General features: G+C 40.6%; 1 protein-coding gene across 1 annotated transcript in view; it reads left to right on the plus strand.

Annotated features, from left to right (window-relative positions):
• The window catches only part of NEURL1 (neuralized E3 ubiquitin protein ligase 1), a 375,254-nt gene that overhangs the window by 345,609 nt on the left and 6,210 nt on the right, over positions 1-23,435 (plus strand). Inside the window, exon 4 of the mRNA XM_044438028.1 lies at positions 12,410-13,090. Within this exon, the coding sequence (XP_044293963.1) occupies positions 12,410-13,090 (681 nt within the window). The remainder of the gene's footprint in view (positions 1-12,409; positions 13,091-23,435) is intronic.

A 23,435-nucleotide genomic window follows, 5' to 3' on the forward strand; every position in this document is an offset into this window, starting at 1 on the left:
CTATTTTAGGGTTAGGGGAATGCATCAGGGTAGGGTTAGGGTTAGAAAAAGGAGGTGTCCTGGCATGGTTTGGATGGTTGGAATGTGTTTAGAACACGCAGAAATGATGAGATGCGCAGAAAGAGCTACTCAAGGAAGGCTTTTTCAAAATCGCATTATTATCCATTGAAATATACTCCTATATTAGGGTTAGGGGTGTGCACCAGGGTAGGGTTAGGGTTAGAAAAAGGAGGTGTCCTGGCATGGTTTGGACGGTTGGAATGTGTTTAGAATGGGCATAAAATATGAGATGCGCAGAAAAAGCTACTTAGGAACGGCTTTTTAAAAATTGCATCATTATCAGTGGAACTATACCCCTATTTTAGGGTTAAGAAAATGCTTCAGGGTAGGGTTAGCGTTAGAAAAAGGAGGTGTCCCGGCATGGTTTGGACGGTTGGAATGTGTTTAGAATGGGCAGAAATGATGAGACGCGCAGAGAAAGCTACTCAGGAAAGTGTTTTTAAAAATCGCATTATTATCAATGGAACTATATCCCTAGTTTAGGGTTAGGGTTTGCACCAGGGTAGGGTTAGGGTTAGAAAAAGGAGGTGTCGTGGCATGGTTTCGATGGTTGGAATGCGTTTACAATGGGTAGAAATGATGAGATGTGCAGAAAGAGCTACTCAGGGAAGGCTTTTTCAAATTCGCTTTATTATCAATGGAACTATACCCCTATTTTAGGGTTAAGGATGTGCACCAGGGTAGGGTTAGGGTTAGAAAAAGGAGGTGTCCTGGCATGGTTTGGATGGTTGGAATGTGTTTAGAATGGGCAGAAAAGAGGAGACGCACAGAAAATGCTACTCAGGAAAGGCCTTTTTAAAATCAGATTATCATCAATGGAAATATACCCCTATTTTAGGGTTAGGGGAATGCATCAGGGTAGGGTTAGGGTTAGAAAAAGGTGGTGTCCTGGCATGGTTTGGATAGTTGGATTGTATTTAGAACGCGCAGAAATGATGAGATGCGCAGAAAGAGCTACTCAAGGAAGTCTCTTTCAAAATCGCATTATTATCCCTGGAACTATACCCCTATTTTAGGGTTAGGGGTGTGCACCAGGGTAGGGTTAGAGTTAGAAAAAGGAGGTGTCCTGGCATGGTTTGGATGGTTGGAATGTGTTTAGAATGGGCAGAAATGATGAGCTGCGCAGAAAGTGCTACTCAGAGAAGGGTTTTTCAACATCGCATTATTATCCCAGGAAATATGCTCCTATTTTAGGGTTAGGGGTGTGCACCAGGGTAGGGTTAGGGTTAGAAAGAGGAGGTGTCCTGGCATGGTTTGGACGGTTGGAATGTGTTTATAATGGGCAGAAATTATGAGATGAGCAGAGAAAGCTACTCAGGGAAGGCTTTTTAAAAATCGCATTATTATCAATGGAAGTTTACCCCCAATTTAGGGTTAGGGGTGTGCATCCGGGTAGGGTTTGCGTTAGAAAAAGGAGGTGTCCTGGCATGGTTTGGGTGGTTGGAATGTGTTTAGAATGGACAGAAATGATGAGATGCGCAGAAAGAGCTGCTCAGGGAAGACTTTTTCAAAATCGCATTATCATCCCTGGAAATATACTCCTATATTAGGGTTAGGCGTGTGCACCGGGGCAGGGTTAGGGTTAGAAAAAGGAGGTGTCCTGGCATGGTTTAGATGGGTGGAATGTGTTTAGAATGGACAGAAATTATGTGATGCGCAGAAAGAGCTACTCAGTGAAGGCTTTTTAAATATCTCCCTCTTTCCATTGGAACTTCTGCCCTTTGTTAGGGTTAGGTGTCTGCCCCAGGGGAGGGTTAGGGTTAGGAGAACGAGCTGTTCTGGTATGATTTCGAAGGTTGGAATGTGTTTGGAATAGGCAGAAATGATGAGCTGTGCAAAAAAATCTACACAAGCAGGCTTTTTCACAATTGCCCTCTTTTCAGTGGAAGTTTATCTCTTTATTAGGGTTAGAAGCATGACCCTGGGTAGGGTTAGGGTAAGCAAAACGAGGTCTCCTTACATGATTTCGATGGCAGGAATGTTTTTGGAATGGGCAGAAATGATGAGATGTGCACCAAAAGCTACTCAAGGAACACTCTTTCCAAACCGCCCTCTTTTCAGTCGAAATATAGCCCTTTATTAGGTATTGGGCTAGCCCCAGTGTAGGGTTAGGGATAGGAAAACGAAGTGTCCTTTTATGATTTTGATGCTTCGAATGTGTTTAGAATGGGCCGAAATGATTAGCTGTGCAATAAAGCTACTCAAAGAAGCCTTTTGCAAAATCACTCTATTTTCAATGGAACTTTATGTCTGTATTAGGGTTAGTGGCGTGCTCAGAGTTGTGTTAGGGTTACAAAAACGAGGTGTCTTGGCATGATTTCGATCATTGTAATGTGCTTTGAAAGGGCAGGAATGATGAGCTTTGGAGAAAAAGCTACTCAAGTATTGTTTTTTCAAAATCACATTGTTTTCAGTGGAAATTTACCGGTATATTAGGGTTAGGGTTGTGCACCAGGGTAGGGTCAGTGCAGTGGTGGCAATCCTATGGCATGTGTTCCACAGCAGGCATGCAGAGCCCTCTCTGTCAGCATGCGAGCCAATTCAGCCCAGCATCACCCCAGCAGCCAAGCATCAGGTAACATCGCTCATAGGGGTCATGCATATGCTTAGAAAGGAGTAGTGGCACCAACCAATAACATCACGGACCATGATTCCTTAGCCTTGACTTGTCCGAGCTTTTGCATGGCCTGTCAATTCCCTGACAAGGAGAGAGGGGAGGGAGAGAGAGAGAGAGAGAGAGAGAGAGAGAGAGAGTGAGAGAGAGAGAGAGAGAGAGAGATTGATTTGCTTGGACAACCTTTTAGTCTTTTCTTTAAAATAAAACCTCAGTTTTCACTTTTTATTGCAATGTTGGCACTTTGTGAGAAATAAGTGGATTTTGGGTTGCAGTTTGGGTACTCAGTCTTTAAAAGGTTCGCCATCACTGCACTAAGGGTAGTTAGGTTGGTGAGCACACAGAGAGGGCCTTTTTGGTAGTGGCCTATATCTTGGCTTGAGGTTCAATTTTTGGTTTGTCAGGTCTCTTCTTCTTTTTGCAGATTTTCAGGAAAACTCTGAATATATACCTTTAATGGCTTTTTAAAATATTTTGACTCTTGTTTTTATCTCTGAAAATATTTATGTTTTTATTTCATTTTGTTGTTTTGTATACTTGTTTTTTTATCTTGCATGTTGCCTTGAGTTTAACAAAATGGTCTAAAGATAAATAAATAAATTTTAATTATGGATAGGGCTACTTGCTGCGAAAAAAATGTCTAGTGAATTAATGTCAGTTTTCTGATACGATCTGTGGAATTCAAAGTTACTTGTGACTTCCTATATCACTGCTGGACCGGCATTCGATCATCTCAGATTTTTATAAAGTGCATTTTTACTGTACTATGTGTTATGACAGAGTCATGTTGCCAGACAATAATACAATTCACTTTGCAGAAACCTGAGAACTCCTTACCTGTGTAGTGCCTTACCTAACATTTTGTGAAATGCCAAATATTACAGAATTGACTCTTGGGCAAAAATGGCTGCTACAATTGCATCAGTTCTAGTTCCTGAGGCAGAGTACTATTTGGCATGATTTAGTTAGAGAATGGGACACAGAATTATTTGCAGCTGAGAGATGCAGGCAACCAGAACTACCTTTGGCCTTCTTTCTAATTGTTCTATTTGCAATTAAAATCAAACATTATCTTTAAAGGCTCCCATCATTTTTAGGATAAAAATAGGAAAATGGACACACCAGGTTTGCTTAATATGCTGCTTCAGAATATTTCCATTCTGGGCCTGGGGAACGGAGGAAGAACAACTCCTGCCACAACCCCAGCATTTCCCAGTTTATTCCTTTCCTTAACTTATCCCTTGGGATTTCATACCCTTGTTTACATCTCTGATTTCTGGTGGCGAGAGACCTTTAAGGCTCCTGTACAGCAATTCTTCCCTAGGATTGGGCGAGGCCTACTCAGTTATGACAAATTTCAATAAATCGATACATATCTCATCATCCTCTAAATATAAATAAAAAAGAAAAGCATTTTCTCTAGTGAATGGGCAAGAGTTGTAGCATTTGGCTTTGATGGCCAGCCAGAGGACATACCTTAGCTGCAGGTGTGTGCCTGAATATGATAAAACTGGCTTTACACTGTCAGACTACAACAGATTGCAATTATCCCCTTCATCAAAAGTAATGCAGAAGAGCAAACGTTTTCCGGCAGGAAACTTGCCCAGGTTTCCTCCTGAGGACACATGCTACACAAATTCACCAAACTGTTGAAATTTTCGGCCACATCCTTTGGCACGAATAACTATAAATGCTCTTCATCGGTTCCCTTCTCATTTCAATGAGCTGCCCTTGGAGCTAGAGTTACCAAATTAGAGCTGCTGTATCAGCTATTCTCTTTGCAGCTGTTTCTGATGCAAGGAACATTTAAATTGATACTAATAGATAAGGGGAGCCAAGGATTCACCTCAGGCCCTTAGCTGTTTATTTCTTTATATCCCTGTAACACAATTTGGGCAAAAGAAAAGATGAGAAAAAGATAGTTTCCAGATATTTACTAAAATACAAGCACAATGAAATCAACATCTTTTCAGACAAGTATCCATATCACAGAATCATTTGAACTAGTCCAGTGTACAAGAAAGAGGTTCTGGGCCACTTGGCTCACATCCATGAATGTTAAACATCTCACCATCTTTCTTCTGCATAGTGAATGCTTTTGAGAGTCTCAAAGGGGATTTGTAGGAAAGCATTTAAGCACATGTGCAAACTCTTTTTTCCCATTCCTGAAGTGCAGCCAAATTGGCCAAGTGGCATGAAGGAAGCATGAACATTCTGAACATGCAAAATAAGGCTCCTGAGTTATAACACTGGCATGAAAAATGCGTTTCTTTGAAGTGGTAGTTGGAATTTCCCCTGGTGTCATCTTTCTGCAATTAAAAATAATCAGAAGTGCTCACAATAGTTGTGACATCTGGTATACATCTTTTGAACTGGACATGACTGCACAAATAGTTCTCCTAGAGAATACATTCAGTCAATCAGCAGACACTCTGTAATTCATAACACAATCCTATGCATATCTACTAAGAAATAAGTTTTGTTACTTGCAGTGGGAGTTACTCCTAGATAAGTGGTCATAGGATTACAGCCTGTATGCATGCATGCATGTATTATATTTATATCCCAGACTTGTTCCTCTTGCAAGGAATTCAAGATGGCTTACATAATCCCCTCCTCTCCATTTATCCTTGCAACAACTCTGTGAGGTAGGCAAGCCCAAGACTTAGTAACAGGGCCCAAAATCATCTAGTGAGATTCATAGCAGAAAGGGGACTAAAACCTAGATCTGAGAAATCCTAGTCAAACACTCTAACCACTACCACTTTTAGATACCGTTTTGTTAGATATCAGTGAATTACTCTTTATCCAGTCAATCTCATTATTGTACATAATTTGTATAGTTCTCATTGATATCTGGCATGTATTGCCAATAATGATGTCCAGTCTATTAGCGTGTGATGATGGGAATTGTTGTCCACATACCTGGTAGACAGGTTGAGGAAGACAGCAAAATCCTCATCTGAATATCTTTTAGAAATAATGTTAGACCTTTTGCTTTATTTCAACTAGCTTCCCATGTTAGGGTAGTTTGAGAATAACTTACTACTTTTTGTTGTTATATGGTATCATGTCATCTCCAACTTATGGCGATCCTATCAATGAAAGCCCTCCAAAATATCTTATCCATGACATATCTGCTTACATATTCTAAATTTTATTGTTTTTAATTGTGTGTGTTGTGTGCCGGCCTGTGATGCCAAGGCATGTGGTGATGGCATATAAAAGTTTTAAATAAATAAATAAATAAATAAATAAATAAATAAATTTGAGACTGTTGTTTCCTTTATGGAGTGAATCCATCCTTATTTTATCTTTTCTTCTGTCTTTGACTTTTCTTTTCATTTTTGCTTTCAGAAAATTCTCTGGTTTGATTTGATCTAGGATTCACTTATTCATCTTTGCAAAGCTCAGCTCCAGCATCATGTTTCTAATGCACCCATTTTATTTCCCATCAGCTTCCTTCCTTGTCCAGCTTTTTCAGCCACACATAGTGATTGAGAATACAATGGTATGAATGATCTTGGTCTTCAATGAAACATTCTTACATTTGATTATCTTTTCCTTCATTGCTGGCCCTCCAAATCTCAGTCTTCGTTGAATTTCTAGGCTACATTCTCCCTTTGAATTCATGCTTCACCCAATGTAAATAAAATCTTTCACAATTTTGATTTCTCCATTATTATCTAGGGCATGTCCCTCTTGCTTTTTGTCTGACTGTGCAAGAGACAGGCAACACCAGCAAGTCATTTAGCATTTTTTAAAAATACTATTTACTGTAGGTGCACACTAGCAAAATAGAATGAACCTGCCTTCAGTCAGGACCAGCTGCTGCAGTCATCATGCACAGCAAATTTATACATTTAGCTTTTTGTAAAGATTAGTAACAAACATCATAGCAGGAAACATTACTCACTAACAGCAGGACACTTCCATGAAAAAGGCAAAACATAATCAGCAGGAAAGATTCAGTAACCTTTTGCACATGGTTATTTTGTCCTACACGTCCTTTTAAGACATTTGGTGTCAAAACATCTGCCTCCAGGCTCATCTTTACAAATTCTGACCTTCTTGGCAGAGGTTAATTTTATATTTTTGACCTTGTTGTGCCTCTTTGGCAGAACATCAGGAAAAATTGTTTGGTCACCAGGAAAAATTTACACTTTCTTCTTTCACTTTCATAAGGAGTTGTTTCAACTTGCTGCTTTCTGATAGTCAGATGGTATCATCTGCATATCTTAAATTATAGATTTGCCTTTTGCAATTTTCCTCCTTCCTCTGATCCTAATCCAGATTTCCATATAAAATGTTTTATGTAATTTGTTTATATGATTAAACAAATAGGAAGATAACAAGCAGCCTTGTCTGACACCTTTCCCATAAGAAACCATTCTATTTCTCCATATTCTATCCTAACAGTAGCTTCTTGTCCATAATACATACTTGGACAATCAAGTGCTGAGGCACACCCATTTCTTTCAGGACCACCTTCAGCTTCTCATGATCCACACAGTCAAAGGATCTGCTGTAATTGATAAAGCATAGACTGATCTTCTGAAATTCTTTGGTGCACTCCAGTAGCCAACATATATTTGATGTCAAGTACCACTTCATTTCAGGAATTCAGCTCGAACACCAGGCATTCCTTGCTTCATACAGGGCAATATTCTTTGTTGCAACATTTTGAGCATCGCTTTGCTTGCATGGGAAATTAGTGCAAGTGCTCTCTTTCTTGCTCTCTTTTGCATTTCCTTTCTTGGTATTGGAATGTACATTCCAGTCTGTGGGCCATTGGTTTTTTCCCACATTTACTGGCATATTCTTGTTAGGATTTGGACCTATTCAGTAGGACCTGTAGTTTGGAATAGATTTATTGGTATTCTATCTACTCCAGGAACTTTGTTCCTTCCAGTTGTTTTCAGCACAGCTTTCACTTCACTTTCTATACTCTTCCTATAAGGATCTTCCTCATAGGATGCCTTCCAAGGAATCTGTCATCCTTTCATCTCTTTTGTATAGTTCTTCTGCATATTGTTTCCACTTTGTATATTCTCCTGGTTGGATAGCATGTTCCCTTCTTTGTTTTTCAGCATTCCTAATTTAGGATTGAATTTCCCTTGGATTTCCTGGATCTTCTTGTTTTTCCTCTTTTGAAGCTCTTTTCTATTTCTTTACACTGGTTGTTGTAACAGTTATTTTTATCTCTATGTGATATTTCTGCTAGTTGTTGAAAAGTTGCTTTCAGGATTTTGACTCTATTCTTGGCACCTTTTGCTTTTACTTGCTTGTCACCTGCCCTTGGCAATTGTGAGTATTTCGTCTGTCATCCATCTTTTCTTTCTCTTTCCTAGATGAATTATCTTTTGTCATAGTTCCCTAATAATGTCTCTAGTTTTAATCCACAGTTCTGGCTCAAGTAATGCAAGTCTGTTCTTTATGTTCATTTTGAATTCCTTGGAAATGTTATGGTTGGTTATGTTGATAGGTTCTCCACTTATTCTGATTGATATTATTTGGTCAGATTTTGTATTGTAGCCCCTTACTGTTTGTGCTAGATCTTGCCTTAATATTAGGGCCACTCCATTTCTTCTGAGTTTGTCATTTCCAGAGTAAAACACTTTGTGTTTGTCTGACTGAATATGAAAATGACTCAAAATTCCAGTCTACTGAAGTTCAGTCACACCAAGTAGTGCAATGTTTAGCTAGTCCATTTCTTGCTTTATGGTTTCCAGTTTGCTTTAATTCATACTTCTGATGGTCCATGTTCTAATTTTATGGGCTGTGAAGCATCATACTTTTCTTTTACCTCTGTGCATATCAACCACTAGACTTCCTTTAGGCTTTAATCTAGGTGCATCATTAGCTAATGTGCTATTCATACTTGTCATTTGCTCTTCTCCAGCAGCTTGTTGAGTGCCTTTGAAAGCGCGGGGGGGGGGGTATCATCTTCTGTCTCTATCTCGTTTCATTTTGGATTGTTCCATCATAAGGTTTTCAGGATAAGAAGATTCAGAAGTGGTTTTCTACTTCCATACTGTACTTAACTGGAATTAGTTTGGATGTCACTGTTGTTGTCTATAAACAATCCTCTGCCAGTGTTTCCTTTAGCTACCACTGCTGCCCAGTAGATGCCCTTCAGAAGTTTCTCCATCTCCATCAGAGAGCTCCATTCTCTTCTGCTGATGTGACTGTTAGTCCTGAAGAGGGTGAACACATTTTAGTCTGGTGCATCCACTTTAACCATTCCACTGAGGGCAACCCTGCCAGAAGATCAACCTAGTGGGTGATCATTGTTGGCCTTCTGGCAACACTGCTCTTAGCTTCTCTGACACTGAAACCCCCTTACCGTGTGAAGGTATACTTTTAAGAGGTGGAATGTATTGTTACTGGGAAGGTATGACTTATTCTGTCCTAAATGGTTATTGTGTGCACACATGCATGATAACATGGTATTGACTCAAGATGGACCTCCAACTGAATGAAAAAGATCATTTTGCAGGATGGCATGATGAGAAACACTATGCAGACCAAAAAAAAAAAAATCATAATTTGCACACACCAATCCATTTTGGAAAGGTCATCTTCATGCTGCCATACAAATCTGAAGCTCCATTACTTTCAAAGTCCTATTCACCCAGCATTATTTTTTAATTTTTAGAATATTAATATAAACCAATCAATAAACATGCAGTTGACCCAGCACACAAATGAAGGGCTTGGAAATATTGGGACTAATTACAGCCTTGGCCTTGTTAAATTATGGAAGACAGAGTCAGGCAGGGGACACAAAACAATTCTTTTTCATGTTCTCTCATGGAAAGAGTTCTCTGCAAGTAAAAAAAGAAAAGAAAACAGCATAGCAGATTGAAAGGTTAGGGTTAGGGTTCTTCCTAGAGGTAGTTTTCACACCAGGGAGCATTCAGTCACATGTAATCTTAAGTGTTACAGTCTGTCTCAGACTTTCATTGCCTTTTTTCTATTTCATCAGGTGAGGGATAAGCTGTGAGAATACTGAGGTAGTGAAATTAGGCACAACCTTTTTCAGTGTTCTCCTATGTTTTAAATACCCGCAAATAGTGAACGAGCATTTCAGGGACAAAAGGTTGCAGCTTAACAACCTTGATAAACTACCTCTCCATTTCAAAGACATACTTTTCAGTTAAGCCTCCTCCCCCATCAGGTTTAAAATGGTATTTTCTGCATGCAGAGTAAAGTGGGACAATGCATTCTACCCCACATGCATGTGAGGTGGATGGGGCAGGTTAATCCAAATGCCCGTGGCCAGAGGGTGGCCAGAATTACCGGACTGGGTGGCACTGGCAGCTGCCCCTGAATGCTGTGTTCATACTTGTGCTGAGTGCCAGACTAATTGCTTAGCCTTGGTTGTAAAGCAAAGCGAATGAGTGCGAATGAGGCTTGGAGATGAAAAGTTTGTATAAGACAAATCAAAGGCAGATGGCTTTCCTGTCAGCACTCACTTGTGACATGCATGCTTTTGTGGTCCTAAGGGACATACTTCAGAGAAGCAAAAAGATAGCCACAAAGCCCCACAACATGTTTTGCTTACTTTAAGCACTATAAATCAGCCACCACCAGTGGCCCCCCTCACTTCTTTTTCCTCCACTGACCCTTTTCTGCAGCTAGATTGCCCATTGACTTTCCCATGGTTTTAAAAGAAGTTTGAGCTAAACCATTCTAACAACCAGGTAAGGCTAATTTTGCCGCCAGAATTAAAAATAACACATATGGAGAAAAAACCCTTAATTTCAGAATACAATTCAGTAGTAAATGCTTATGTATTAAAGTTACCTTCTCTAAACTAGCACCCTCCTAATGCCTTGGACTAAGTCCTAGTGTTCCTAACACTGACTATGTGGACTAGGACTGATGGGAGTTCAAGTTCAAATAATCTGGAGGACACCAGGTTGGACAAGGCTGTGCTAGGGTTAAGGATTTGGCTGTTTCCATGGTAAAATCTGATATTTTGGGTGGATTGAGCAGCTTGCATATCTATCTCATTTCACCTTACTTTAACTAATCTTTTCCACTGTTACTATATAATTTCAGAGATGAGGGAATCATAACTGCACACACAGCTCATCTGTGTACTAATCTGATTTCTTCTTTTCCTTTTTTATTGGGTACCTCTCTGATAGATTGCAAACTAGCAAAAGGTGGGCTAGATGGAACAACCATCAGGTGGATCAGGCTCAAAGAGGGCTCATTGATGACATCTTTTCAAATTGGAGAGAAATAAAAAGGGGGGTACTGAAGGATTCTGTCCTGGGCTCAGTGCTTTTCAACAATTTTAGCAATGATTTGGGTGAGGAAGTGCAGGGAACGATGATCAAATCTGCTGATGACACAAAAACAGAAGAACAAAGATTAACTCAGGAGGTTTTCTATGGTCCCAAGAAGGGGCTGATTCTTGAAATAGTGGGGAAAGTTGGAGAGCTCAAAGCTTAAATAACAAAAAGAGTGAGCTGGGTTTCATGTGGGAAGCTGTGAGGACAGAGTTAAGAACTTGACAGTATTGCTGTTTTCTACGGAAAGTTTTGTATGGCCTGAAAATTTATTTTAATTAATTTTTTACAGAACAATTCCATCTAGAACATTTGACTTTAAGCTATATTTGACCCTTTTAGGCTGTTATAACAAGTACAGAGCTCTAAAAATATCAAATCTAGCTTGCAGACATGTAGAGTGAGGATGCCATTTGTAGGGGGCGGGGAATGGGACAGTGGGGGTGGCAGGGGTTGCATGTGTCCCATATTGCCTACCTTTGATCAAAAGAATGTATGGGGGCATGATTATAAAGAGACTGCGGTGTGATCATTTTCTTAGGAGAAAAAGGGAGACTGTGGATTGGTGATGATTTTACAAGTGAGTGTGTGGGGTGGTGCTAATTTTGAGAGAAGGGAGTGTAAGATATCACTACTTGTTATTTTGGATGAATTAACTGGAAAAGCATCTTTTTTAAAAGATGGGTGCATTCCCTGACACGTTCCCTTTCACAGTGCACCCAAAGCAATATACTGTACTCATAGTGTTAAATATAACCATCATAACAATTCTGTAAATGTGTTAAAATTACCAAAGAATAAAAGCACAGGCTAATCTATAGCAGTCACTTAAGCAAAGTCCTTCAAGTCCATAAACAACAATAAACTACATATTTCTCACAATTGCTAACTGGACTTAAAACCACTCTTTGGCCATAGATATATGTCTATAGGCTCATTTTATGTGGACCAGTTCTCTTCTATAACAAACCTCCACTCTTTCCACACTATTGGAAGGTGAAAGGGGAAGGGATATTTGGATATGTTGAGCAATAGATTCCTCTTCCCTTTCCTAAAACCTTTGTTGAATTCAAGCATCTGGATCTTCTTCCCATTCTACACATGAACATTATACTAGATGTACACAGAACATTTTTGCAACCATCATCGGTGGTTTCATGCTTGATCCTGCTTGTTTACCTGCTTCCCTTTTCTAAAACTTACCTTCAACCACCTGTACTTGATACTGTCTTAGAAAATAGTAGAATGGTGTTTGAAATGTTGACAGAGACAATTCCTTTGGGAATAGATTGAAACCTATTTTTAATCATATACAAGGGCGCTGCACTGGGGAGAACATGACCTTGTGTTTTTGTGGCACAGCTGCTGATACAACTTAGATGCTCTCCTTACCCTTGGGTGACCCTTTCTCTTTTCTTGTTCTGATTTGCAGATAGCGAAATTATTCCTCCTGATTGCCTCCGTCCAAGGTCCTTCACAGCAATCCGTCGACCTTCATTGCGCAGAGAGACGGAGGACACCCGGCTGTCTGTGAGCCTTTGTGACCTCAACCTCCAGGAGGAGAACTTCCATGTCATGGCAGCCATGTGTCCCATCCCACAGAACTCCCTCAACTCCCAGCATTCCCACCTCCTCCCATCCCAGCTTGAAAGTGACCTCCGCTTCCATCAGCTCAGGGGAGCCCATATTAAAATTCTGGATGACCAGACCGTGGCCCGACTGGAGCATGCTCGGGAAGAGAGAACTTTGGTTTTCACTAGCAGGCCACTTAGAATCAATGAGACTATCTTTGTCAAAATTAACAAATCCAACACCTCACGTACTGGGACGCTGTCTTATGGAGTAACCACTTGTGACCCAAGCACTCTGAGGCCCAGTGACCTTCCTTATAATCCGGAATCCTTAGTTGATCGAAAAGAGTTCTGGGCAGTTTGTAGAGTGCTTGTGCCTCTCCAGAGTGGAGATATTTTGGGATTCATGGTGAATTCAGAAGGTGAACTGCACTTGAGCCACAATGGAGCAAATGCTGGCATGCAGGTGTGCGTGGACTGTTCTCAACCACTGTGGATGTTCTTTGGTTTACATGGAGCAGTGATGCAAATCCGTGTCCTTGGTATGTGTGCCTCTTCCCTACATATGGAGGGTTATTTAGCCGGGTGGAATGGAGTGAGTGGGTTACTGCCAACAATATAATATAACACTGGGAAAGGGCAAAGTAAATCCTAAAGCAGACTGGATGTTGGTGATGACAGATGGATAAGGCATGTTTGCTTGTGCAGTAGCTGCAATTTCAGCCAGGGATGCTTGTCAGGACTGCCAATGATAATTTACCAGCAGGGAACAGGGGTAAGTTGTTTTTTATGTATTTTGGGAGACACTTGCCCAGTCCTTCTTTTATTGCTACCTGTGAAACAGAACATATTGAACAGCACTAATATTGCTTACTTTTAGATAACAAAATTTTCAGCCAAAATCAAGAAACTGTTTATAACATTAGAATCTTATGTATGTATAATTGAGGGACACTTTCCTATACTACTTGAACAATACCATTTGAAAGAAAGCCATAGCTTTTCCATGTGTTAGTATAAAAAGCAAACTTTTAAAAAGAGCTTAGCCATGCAACTTAATTTATAATTTAGACATTCTGGTATAAATGTTCATTTTAATGGCTTATTACCAAGATTTGTCTAACAAATTCTGGAAAGCAATTCTTTGTTCCGAGAAATCTAGACCTCAATGTCCATCATTCTCCTTCACCCAATTTTTTAAACAAACAAACAAACAAATACAAACTTATTTTGAGGAAGAACAGAGCTAACAAATAATATCTAATTTCATGAGCTGTGGGTGGTGTATCTGTGTAATGTATGGTATACATATCTCTAATCATTAGTTTACTTTACACTTCATTGACTCAACTGCGCTATTTAAGAATTCTACAGGCTTTCCCATCCATACATAAATCTCATTTGATCTGACTTCCTCATTCACTTCAATGGAAGTAGCAGGGCAGGCTTAGAATTGCTTGTTTGTTTTGTCAGATGCATTTTGTCTTGAACATTTTGGCTGAAGAGATAGGCTGATGTGGATGGTGGCAATTTGTGCATACAGAGTAAGCTGGTGAAACGGGCAGTAAGGTTGCATATTTAGCCCTGTTCTCAGGGCCCCATCTCAGATGAAGAGTGGAAGTAGTGCTGGCTACAAAGTAAGGGGCCTGGAGAGCCTCATGGCCAGAAGATTTATCCATTTCTTCTGGTCTTATGGCTCTCCACAGAGATGATGCAGCACCACCAAAGGTAAAGTAAGGAAGGATGAGAAGAAGAGAATAATGTGACACAAGTTTTCTCCTGCCTCAGGAGGTGAGAAAGCTTGAGTTGGGGCTGCCATGCCACTCCCACACCATCATGATGTTTGTAATAAAGTGTTAAGTAGGGGGACTTATACCTCTTGCCCAGTTATTGCTTGAGGAACCCCAATGAGAATGGAAGGCTACCTGCTTCAGAAGCTAGGTTGAACATGGCATTGGCAAGAGAACACATACAACTTTGTTGATGGGTCTGAGTTTGTGGCCTTCCTGTTACATTCCTTTATTCATTCAAGCAATATGTGACTGGAACTTAAATAAGGGATGGGGAATATATGGCTGTTCAGATCTTGTTGGACTTCAACTGCCATCATCCCTATGCTAGTTAAAGCTGATGGGAACTGCAGTCCAACAGAGTGCCACACACTCACCATCCCTGATTTAAATGGGAATTGTGGCTTCTGTTTCCCAGTCAATGAGTTCAAAAGCAGTGCGTTCTGCTCGGCTGCCCTGCCCAGGTCCTTTCCTCTCACTGAATGCCCTGACGCCAGGAAAGGAAGTGAATAGGACAGAGCAGGGAGGCTGGAGACCACTGCTTCGTTTTTCTATGAGCCCAGCCACTTGCTAAAAATGCCTTTATAAAAAGAGAAAAAGGAAGTGGATGGTGGGACTCAGAGGAAGTCAAAGTCTACTTCAGATTCATTATAGGTTCTATTCTGCCAAGCATATGCATTTATTACAGCTGGGAAAATTTTGTACTGGTGAGGATTTTATGCTATCAATTCATCACTGGAAGGTGACACATGCATCACAGAGCAACCTCATTCCAGTTCAAAAATTGAACTGTCTTTAGGCTTGCAACAATTGTGTTGCCTTGGGAAAATGCTATTAATCAGCAGTTTAAAACAAATCCACTGCAAGAGAAGTTTGCCAAATGCAAACTATGACTGTGCATAAATGTGTCTAATGGGTTTCTTCCTGCCCCCAAGTTTTATGAGCCATGGTTCTAATTTTGGATTTTGGGAAATGGACTCATTAGGAAGAGATAGAATTTTTGCAGACCAATCTTCTGAGGCACTTCACTGCCTAAAGTGGTCAGAAAACTGCAGGGCAGATGGCACTTCAGTATTTCAGTAGAAATCTGTTTCAGAAATAGCTTCTTTAGGGTTTTTGCTGTGTGTCTAAGTAATTAAAAAATGCCTTCAGTGCATCTTGGAAAGACATTAACCCCATTAAATGCTGTGTGTAGCCTTTCATCAGGCTCAAGTTTATTTTTTTTTCTTTGAGATTTAGTCATACATTAGCCATTTTAATTTGTAAATTTGTAAACAAGTCCTAAGGGGATTTAATCCTCCATTGTTAAGCGGTTGTGAATTGACATTATATAATGCCCTGAAGTAGTCTTCTTTTCTTTTTAGCCTCATTTAAAAGTGAAATTATTGTAAAGCGGAATCTGCCCTCTGACAAGGAGTATGGGAAGCTTTCTTTGATGAGACAGATGTGGTATGATAAGGATTAGGGCTGTGGAGTACTCATTGTTTTTCTTTCTCCCTCAAGATGATGATGCTAAGAATGCCCTCTCCTCTGGAATCCCACTTGTGAAGATTGTTATTAGATAAGAAGTAAAAGACAGCTGTTTTTAAATTGAGTGTTTGCACTGCACAGTTTTTATATATGAATGCATGGGGTTGAAATGACTAAAGGCAAAGAACCATATTAATGCTCTGGCATCTGGAATCTGTTCTTGTGATTTATGCATTATCTGTTCAGGAATTTTGAAGGTGACATTTTTTCTTTACTCCTTTCCTTGTTCCTAATCTTGATTATGTGGGTGCCCAGTTCCTCATTTCCCTCTATATAATCTCCCAAGAGACTGGCCTCAGTCCAGCTGTAACGGCAGGCAACCAACTGCTGTAACAGGTTGCCTTGGGTAGGGAATTCCAGGAGCCCATTTCAAGCATTCACCTGGATGGGTGGAGGTGTAAAGTTGGTAGAAGGACAAGACTGTGAATACTGACCTTGGGCCCTACACCTCTTGAATGCTGGCCTCACCCCACAGTTCAACACCCCCCCCCCATGTTGAATCAGCAAGGTATGAGCAGGAGCTCTATTTACATTATCTTCATAGGATCATAGTAAAGTTGGAATGTGCCAAGAAGGCTGCTGGGTCCAACCTCCTGCTGTGGTAGGACACAAACTTACACCATCCCACTCAGAGTGAGAGTGTTCATCCCACTCCTGAAAATGAGCAAAGCTTTCCACTCATAAGGAACTCTAATATTCAGAGCTTCCTCCTTCTACCTACTTCAAGCCCTCCCACATTCAGGCAAATAACTAAAGAGCGGTATTTCAATGGATGAATCTGTCAATCGATTCTGCTTATTTCCCCCCTCCCCAATTTTCATGCATTATGACCATTCTCTCCATTTCCCCTTTTTAAATCTGTACATATTTTCATGCATACTTATCTAATTCTATAAGCATATATGCACTTTTCAAAATATATGCATTTTGGTACACATTTTTTTCTAAATACACACTTTCTGCAAGCAAATTCCTTTAACTGAGTGCTTTTTATGTGGCCCTTTCCTGATTGTACACATTTTTCTGTGCATTTCTCTTTCTTATATGAACCTTTCCACAACTTCTGATTTGCAAAATGAATCACAAACTTCAGAATACTGCTGTTATTGCCATATCACTGTGCTCTGGTAGTGTACAGGCTTGGGAAGTGCACATTTTATACATCTGCCTTAAAACATAAACCCCACAAATTTAGGGGTTTTAGATTTAGATGTATATTCACAAGTGCCTGGAACCCATTTGGCACAACTAATAAGCATCCCAAATCAGATGGCAATATTAATCTGGAAGTGTATCTCCCTCTGTATCAGCTATGCATGGGAGGGAGACTGCTTCCAGATGTGGATCTTTGTTGATTATTATAATTAAGTTGGATTGAGGTAGGATCTCATGTCCAGGTGGAAGCAACCATAGGTGTGTCACAGAGCAAATCCCAGTGATGGAGCAGGTCCTTGCATGCAGAAGACTCCAGTCTCAGTCCTGACCATCTCACGTTAAAAGTTTCTCAGGAAGCAAGTGATCAGAAAGACTCTGGATAATTGCTACCAGTCAAAGCAGACAATCTGAACTGGTCTGAGGTAGCCTCCTAGAGAGCCACCTCTGTAAGTGTAGAAGGATGCTGGATGAGATGCTTCGGCTTTCATTCTCCATCCAGGAATTGCTGTGAGCAGCTTCTTGTGGAGCCTCCTGCACTTTTTCTCCAGTTAGGAAGTGGAGAAAAGAAATTTGGTTGCTCCCTCCCTCCCCGGGCTCATCTGTTCTCAGGGATATGGGCAAGGTAATATGCACAGGTAGTAGTGTGAAAGCTGCTGGCATGACAATTGAATCAAGGACAAATGAGTTTGACAAACAAACAAACAAACAAACAAACAAATGATGTTATAGCCAAGGGGCTCTCACATTGCATTTTATGCCTTCTACCTGTGCAGGAATAGAAATTAATAGTCTTCATCATCAGAATAACAAAACATCTCTGGAAGACACGGAACATCAGTAATAAATGATACAAATTATCTCCCTTATTTTCTCACAACTTTGCCTATGTCTGCTGAATAAACTGGATACTGGTTAATACACCATCATCTTTGAATGATGGTCTGACTGTCAGGATAAATAAAGCTTTCGTGTAACTTGTATGAATGTAGGAACAAGTCAGTTTTTTTCCCTATTTACCAAGGTGACATAATAGACGAAATGTTCTGAGACCAGCCAGGTTTGTGCTTCCTGCAAAATAAGCAGTAGATTTTGAACTGTAACATATTTTACTGCTGTCAGTCACTCTTGCATAAATTGTACTTATTCTTACACTGTGTAGATTGGACAACAGGTGGTTTTCCTCTTATAGGCATTGTCTGAACCTGTCATGTCTGAATGACAACGATCAAAGCTATCTATTAAGAGTCAAGCAACTCCAAATACAGAACAGAATGGATGATTTAAGCATTTCTTTAATTCTGAAGGATACATACATCTTTCCAGGATGGCACTCATTGTCTCCCCACTTTATCTTCACTCTTTTCACTGCTATGGGACCTGCACTCTGGGATATGCTGAGAACTGGAACTGATGCTGTGTTTGCTGCTGGAAGAATAGGCTAGAGAAACTTTTCTTCACCTTGTGCCATACAGATGTGATGTACTGCAATTCCTATTACTCCAGACACCAGCACTCAGGTTTGGGGATGATGGGGACTGTATTCCAACGCATTTATAGGGCACCAGATTTGGAAAGGCTGGACTAGCTCATTTCATTCAGTGACATAAAGATGGCATACTTGCCAACATGTTTCCATTAAAAAAATAATGGTTAGAACTCAACGTTATAAATTCTGGAGAAGTGAGTAGACACTAGCAAAGAGAAAGCTAAGCTACCCACCTTGGGATGGCTACAAAATAGGGTCTGGAACTGCTTTGTCTTCTTTAAAGCTATCCTTAGTACTACAGAACTGTTGTCCTTGTCCTGACATACAACTATTTATTCATGATCTACAGTTACATATAAGGATGCTGTTCATTCTTTCCCCTGAAATTCTCTATGCAGATAAAGTTCTTTGCTTTAACCTCAGAATTGTACTTTACATCTACTTGCCCTAGGAGGGAGCCATGTCATGGATGCTGGAGATAGTTGTCAGTTTACAATTAATTTTTATTAATAATAAATTTCATTTTTATACTTCCCAATAGCTGAGTCTCTCTGAGCTGGTAACAGAAGTTAAAATTGCAAACAAGAAAAACAACAACAACAACATAAGACAATAAAACCACAGCAATTGCAACCAAATCAGCAAAGAAATATTGCAGTGGTAAGAGGATAAAATGTAAAATTAAAACTAAAGTTTAAAAGTTAACTCTTAAACTACTAGGAAAATAAAAAGGGTTTTACCTGAGGGTGAAAAGAATATAGGTGCCGGGTGCATCTCTTTGGGGACCTCACAGCTGGGGTACCACAACCAAAAAGTCCCTTCTCATGGTAGCCGACCACCTCACTTCCTTTGTAGGAGGATCCCAGAGAAGGATCCCCAGAGATAACTTCAGGGTCTGAGTAGGTACATATGGGACAATGTATTCCTTCAGGTAACCTGGCCTCAGGCTATTTAGGACTTTGAATATTAATACTAGTACTTTCCATACATGCAAAATCCAGCTGTCTAGGAAAGCAGTAGGGTCCAGTGATGCTGTTGGGAGGGGCAAAGTAATGAATGATTCTACCCTATTGCAAGACAGCTTCTATGGCTGCTTTCTCAGTAAGGGATTCCCTACACAGACCACCAGCCTAATGTTAGTGCTGTCAGGATGTCCTATGAGACTACCGGTGCCATTGTCTATTTGTTTACTCAGAGGTAAATCTCTTTGAGTTCACTGGAGCTTATTTCCAGGTAAGTGGGTATTGGACTGTACCCTAATAGCCAAAGTTCTGCACAGAAGAACTTTGTATACAGCCAAATTGTTATGTAGTTTTGGGAAAAAATTGAGCTCCTCTTCATTTAGATCAACTATACAAACACAGAGTCCTTGTGTCATTTGCATCATGCCTACAGATTTCCCTTTTAATACACAACACTTTAAAATAATGCATTGATCTAATAAAAAGTAATGTGTTTCCTCTGAAATTATTGTGCCAATGTATTCAAATACATTGACTTAAATTTTGGATGCCCCCTTTTATCTGAATAACATTCCTTGTGGTGAGGGGAATAACTCAGTGTAAAATAACCTATTTGAAAGGTATTAGTACATCTTTATTTATCAGATGTCATAACCTAACCCCCTTGACAGGAGAGGGCAAGAAAAGTTGACTGAATCATGCAATACTTCCTACTGCAAGCATATATTGCATGTACTTCTCTGCTGCCCATAAAGTCAACTTCTCTGCCATCTGTATATAAACCTGGTAACAGCTGTTGTTTGCTCATGGGTGTTGATGTCAAGCCTTTGGAGGATGTTCCAGCCACATCCCTAGCAATGCAGGTGATGTGGTTACTCTGTAACATACTTTTTATGATGCAGTGTATGTAAAGACAATAGATGGAAGCTAGTGGAGTGCAAAGTTCTTTGAGAAGCAGTCTGAGTAGCCATGAGTAAACACTGATAAGCTTATCACAGGGATATTAATAACCAAATGGGGAACAAGAGAAGAGGATGTAGCATGCACTCATGTTCAAGAGTTATCAAGTAAAAATTGCAGCTGAGCCAAATATTCTGGGGAAAGAAGCAATGTGGTGTGCCATGGGACAGTGGTGTGGGAGGGAGCTAAAGCAGTGTAGCAGTGAGAGCACTGGACTGGGAGCTGGGAAATCTGGGATCTAGTCCCTGCTCAACCCTAAAGGACCATCTAATTCCTACTTGACAGTAACAGCTACTACTATTACTGCTGTAACTGCTACTTGGAGGGGATTTTGCTGACGGGGGAGAGTCCTACACCCCCCCCCCCCCCCCCCACACCCCCTTTAATTCTTATGCACTGCCATGATCGCCTTGTTGTATGATCCTGGCAGCAGTGGCAATTGCATTCTCACTGCTCAGAGAGATGCTAAGCTGCCAAGGAGGCAGAATATAGAGTGAAGGCATAAGTAATGTCTTCCGAGTAGAGAAGCTTTTCGGAAGTGCCCTCACTTCGTTCGGTTAAAACATGCTTTACTTCTCCAGGGTTGTGCACTGGAGAAACACCTGCATACTCACATCCACCAATTTTGCAAGCATGAAGAAAAACTCAGCTATGTACAGTAGTGATTGCTTAGTCCCTGTAATGTCATCAAGAAACAGGAATAGAAGGGCAGGGACTAAGTGATTGCTAAGTGAAAAGTATGTTAAAAATGTTAAGGAGCAAATGACTAAATGATGGCCTTTTCAGTCTTTACCACAGAGGAGGTCCAGGGGCCTGATTCACATCTTAAGCGTCCTCCATCCTCCAGTGGTAGTGGAAAAATGAGGCCCCATTAAATTTTACAATAAAAATGAAGTGGGGAAAAAAGGAAAGGATGGTAACTGCATGATACTTATTTAAAGCAATGTCCATTTTGGCATCTAGATGAACAGGGAGAGGAAAGAAGGAACCATGCACCAGAAGGAACTGCACATTACCTTGAGCTAACCATGCTGTTTTCAGCACCTCATTACAAGTGTTGTTGTTTTCCTGTCTGCTCAAACTCTGGCATGGATCATGATAGCCGCTGTGGCTTCTGCTGTTCACTCTAGGCATTTACAACAAGGTCCTATTTCAGTGATGGGCCACATTTACACATGCTCTCCCCAAATACTGTTTCCCATCAGACTTCTAGGGGAATTATAGGTACCATTTCATAGGAATCACAGACAGCAATCCAGCTCTATCCATACAGACTCAGTTCCAGAACTGTGACAAGCAAGCTATTTTCTTTCTTCTCCCCCAGACTCAATGTGCATGCTCCTAGGAGGCAGGGAATATAACTGAATCATCTTCCATTACGGGAATTTTCAGTACATATCCAGGCAAGATCCTGCTGTACCACATCCATGAAGAAGGAGAAGAGTGAAATCCTGACTCTCTTTGCAATCAGTGGCTGCATTTGCACATAATGCTAAATCATGCCACCTGCTTTCTGTGCGACTTGGTTTCTTACCTGGAAGAAGCTGTCAGATGATCATGTGGTTTCCACCTTCTCACTGGCAGCACATGTCCCATTAGCCTCTGCAGCTGAAAGTCAATTCCAGGGTGCACTGCTTCTGCCAATGACACCTGCCTTTATCACACTGGTTTGCATATAGAGGCTGAATAACTAGAGTGGCTCCTGCAGTGTTGTTCTTTCCACCATACTCTGTGGTAGCCATGTGGAAACTGCATTTCTAGGTTCAGATGAATGAAGTGCAGAAACCAAACAATAGACTGCTGTTTCTTTCCATGGTCCGTGGAAACCAAATGTACTGCACAGTAAGTCCACAACAGATTTCAGGCAACATGGCAGCCCATCACATGGTGGAAACCACCATGGCTGCTTCTTATGTGTGGACCTGGCCACTGAGTTAAAAGGGATCCTCAAATGGTTATTTATGGTTTTACCTACTGATCCTTGTTTAACTAGTAGCCTGTGTTCCCCCACACAACTGGATCAGGTTCACAGCATGTGGAACTGGGACTTCAGCCATTTGTCTCATTCCAGTCTTTACTGAAATTGTGCCCTCCACCCCCCCTCCTTGAAGTTTTACATTAACAGCGCCTGGGGAGTAGGCTGACAAAGGCACACAAGTCACCTGGTCATAGCCTTCCATACTTTAGTGAAATGCACTGTATTTCTGTTCAAATTATAAGAATTTTTAGATTTGTATCAACATATATAGGTGAGCGCATGTGAATTTTATATAGATCGGTGCCCTCTTTTTGGCATTTCATAAACAGCTGCTCTGCACAATACATCCTTTGTAGTCGAGCTGCCACATCCTGAACCTGGACATGAATCGTGCACCAATGAGCTATTGGCTCTTTTTGATTAAGTTATGCTTGGCCACAGGAAGTTATGCATATCTGTGCATATCTAGCTTAAAACAACCCTATCTCCTGCTTTTTGCTTACATTAACACACCATCCATCAAACCATATTGGGCAAGTTGCATAGATGATAGCAGTTTTCCTTCTATGTTTTCCTTCCTTTGAACTGGGGCAACATGGGATTTATGGAAACAGTATTATCTAGTTTAAAAGAACAATTGCCTTCAAGTGAAAACAAAGTCTTCCCGTGAAATTGGTTTGGAATAGAGAACCCTGCTCATGTTTTGAGCTACAAGCTATTGTTTCCCCATACCACTCTTCTCTCTCCTATTATTGAACTGATGATAATCAGTTAGCACACACACACATGTGTACGCATGCACACACACAAATGGAAAAAACAGAGCTGCACTGGCTGCCAGGACAAATAGTCAAGGATGGCCATGATTAGCCAAAAGCTGATGTTCAGAAACAGCCCATTAGAAACAGCTGCCTTTTCTCAGTACATTGCCCTCTATGATCTTGGCATTTGGAATATAATGTGAAAGCATTACTCATTTTATTGCTTCCCCCCACCTCTAAAAATGGAAAACTGACATTAAGCAGC

The sequence above is a fragment of the Varanus komodoensis genome, unplaced genomic scaffold (genome assembly GCF_004798865.1).
Source record: "Varanus komodoensis strain SLA01 unplaced genomic scaffold, ASM479886v1 scaffold1, whole genome shotgun sequence".
Taxonomy (NCBI): domain Eukaryota; kingdom Metazoa; phylum Chordata; class Lepidosauria; order Squamata; family Varanidae; genus Varanus; species Varanus komodoensis.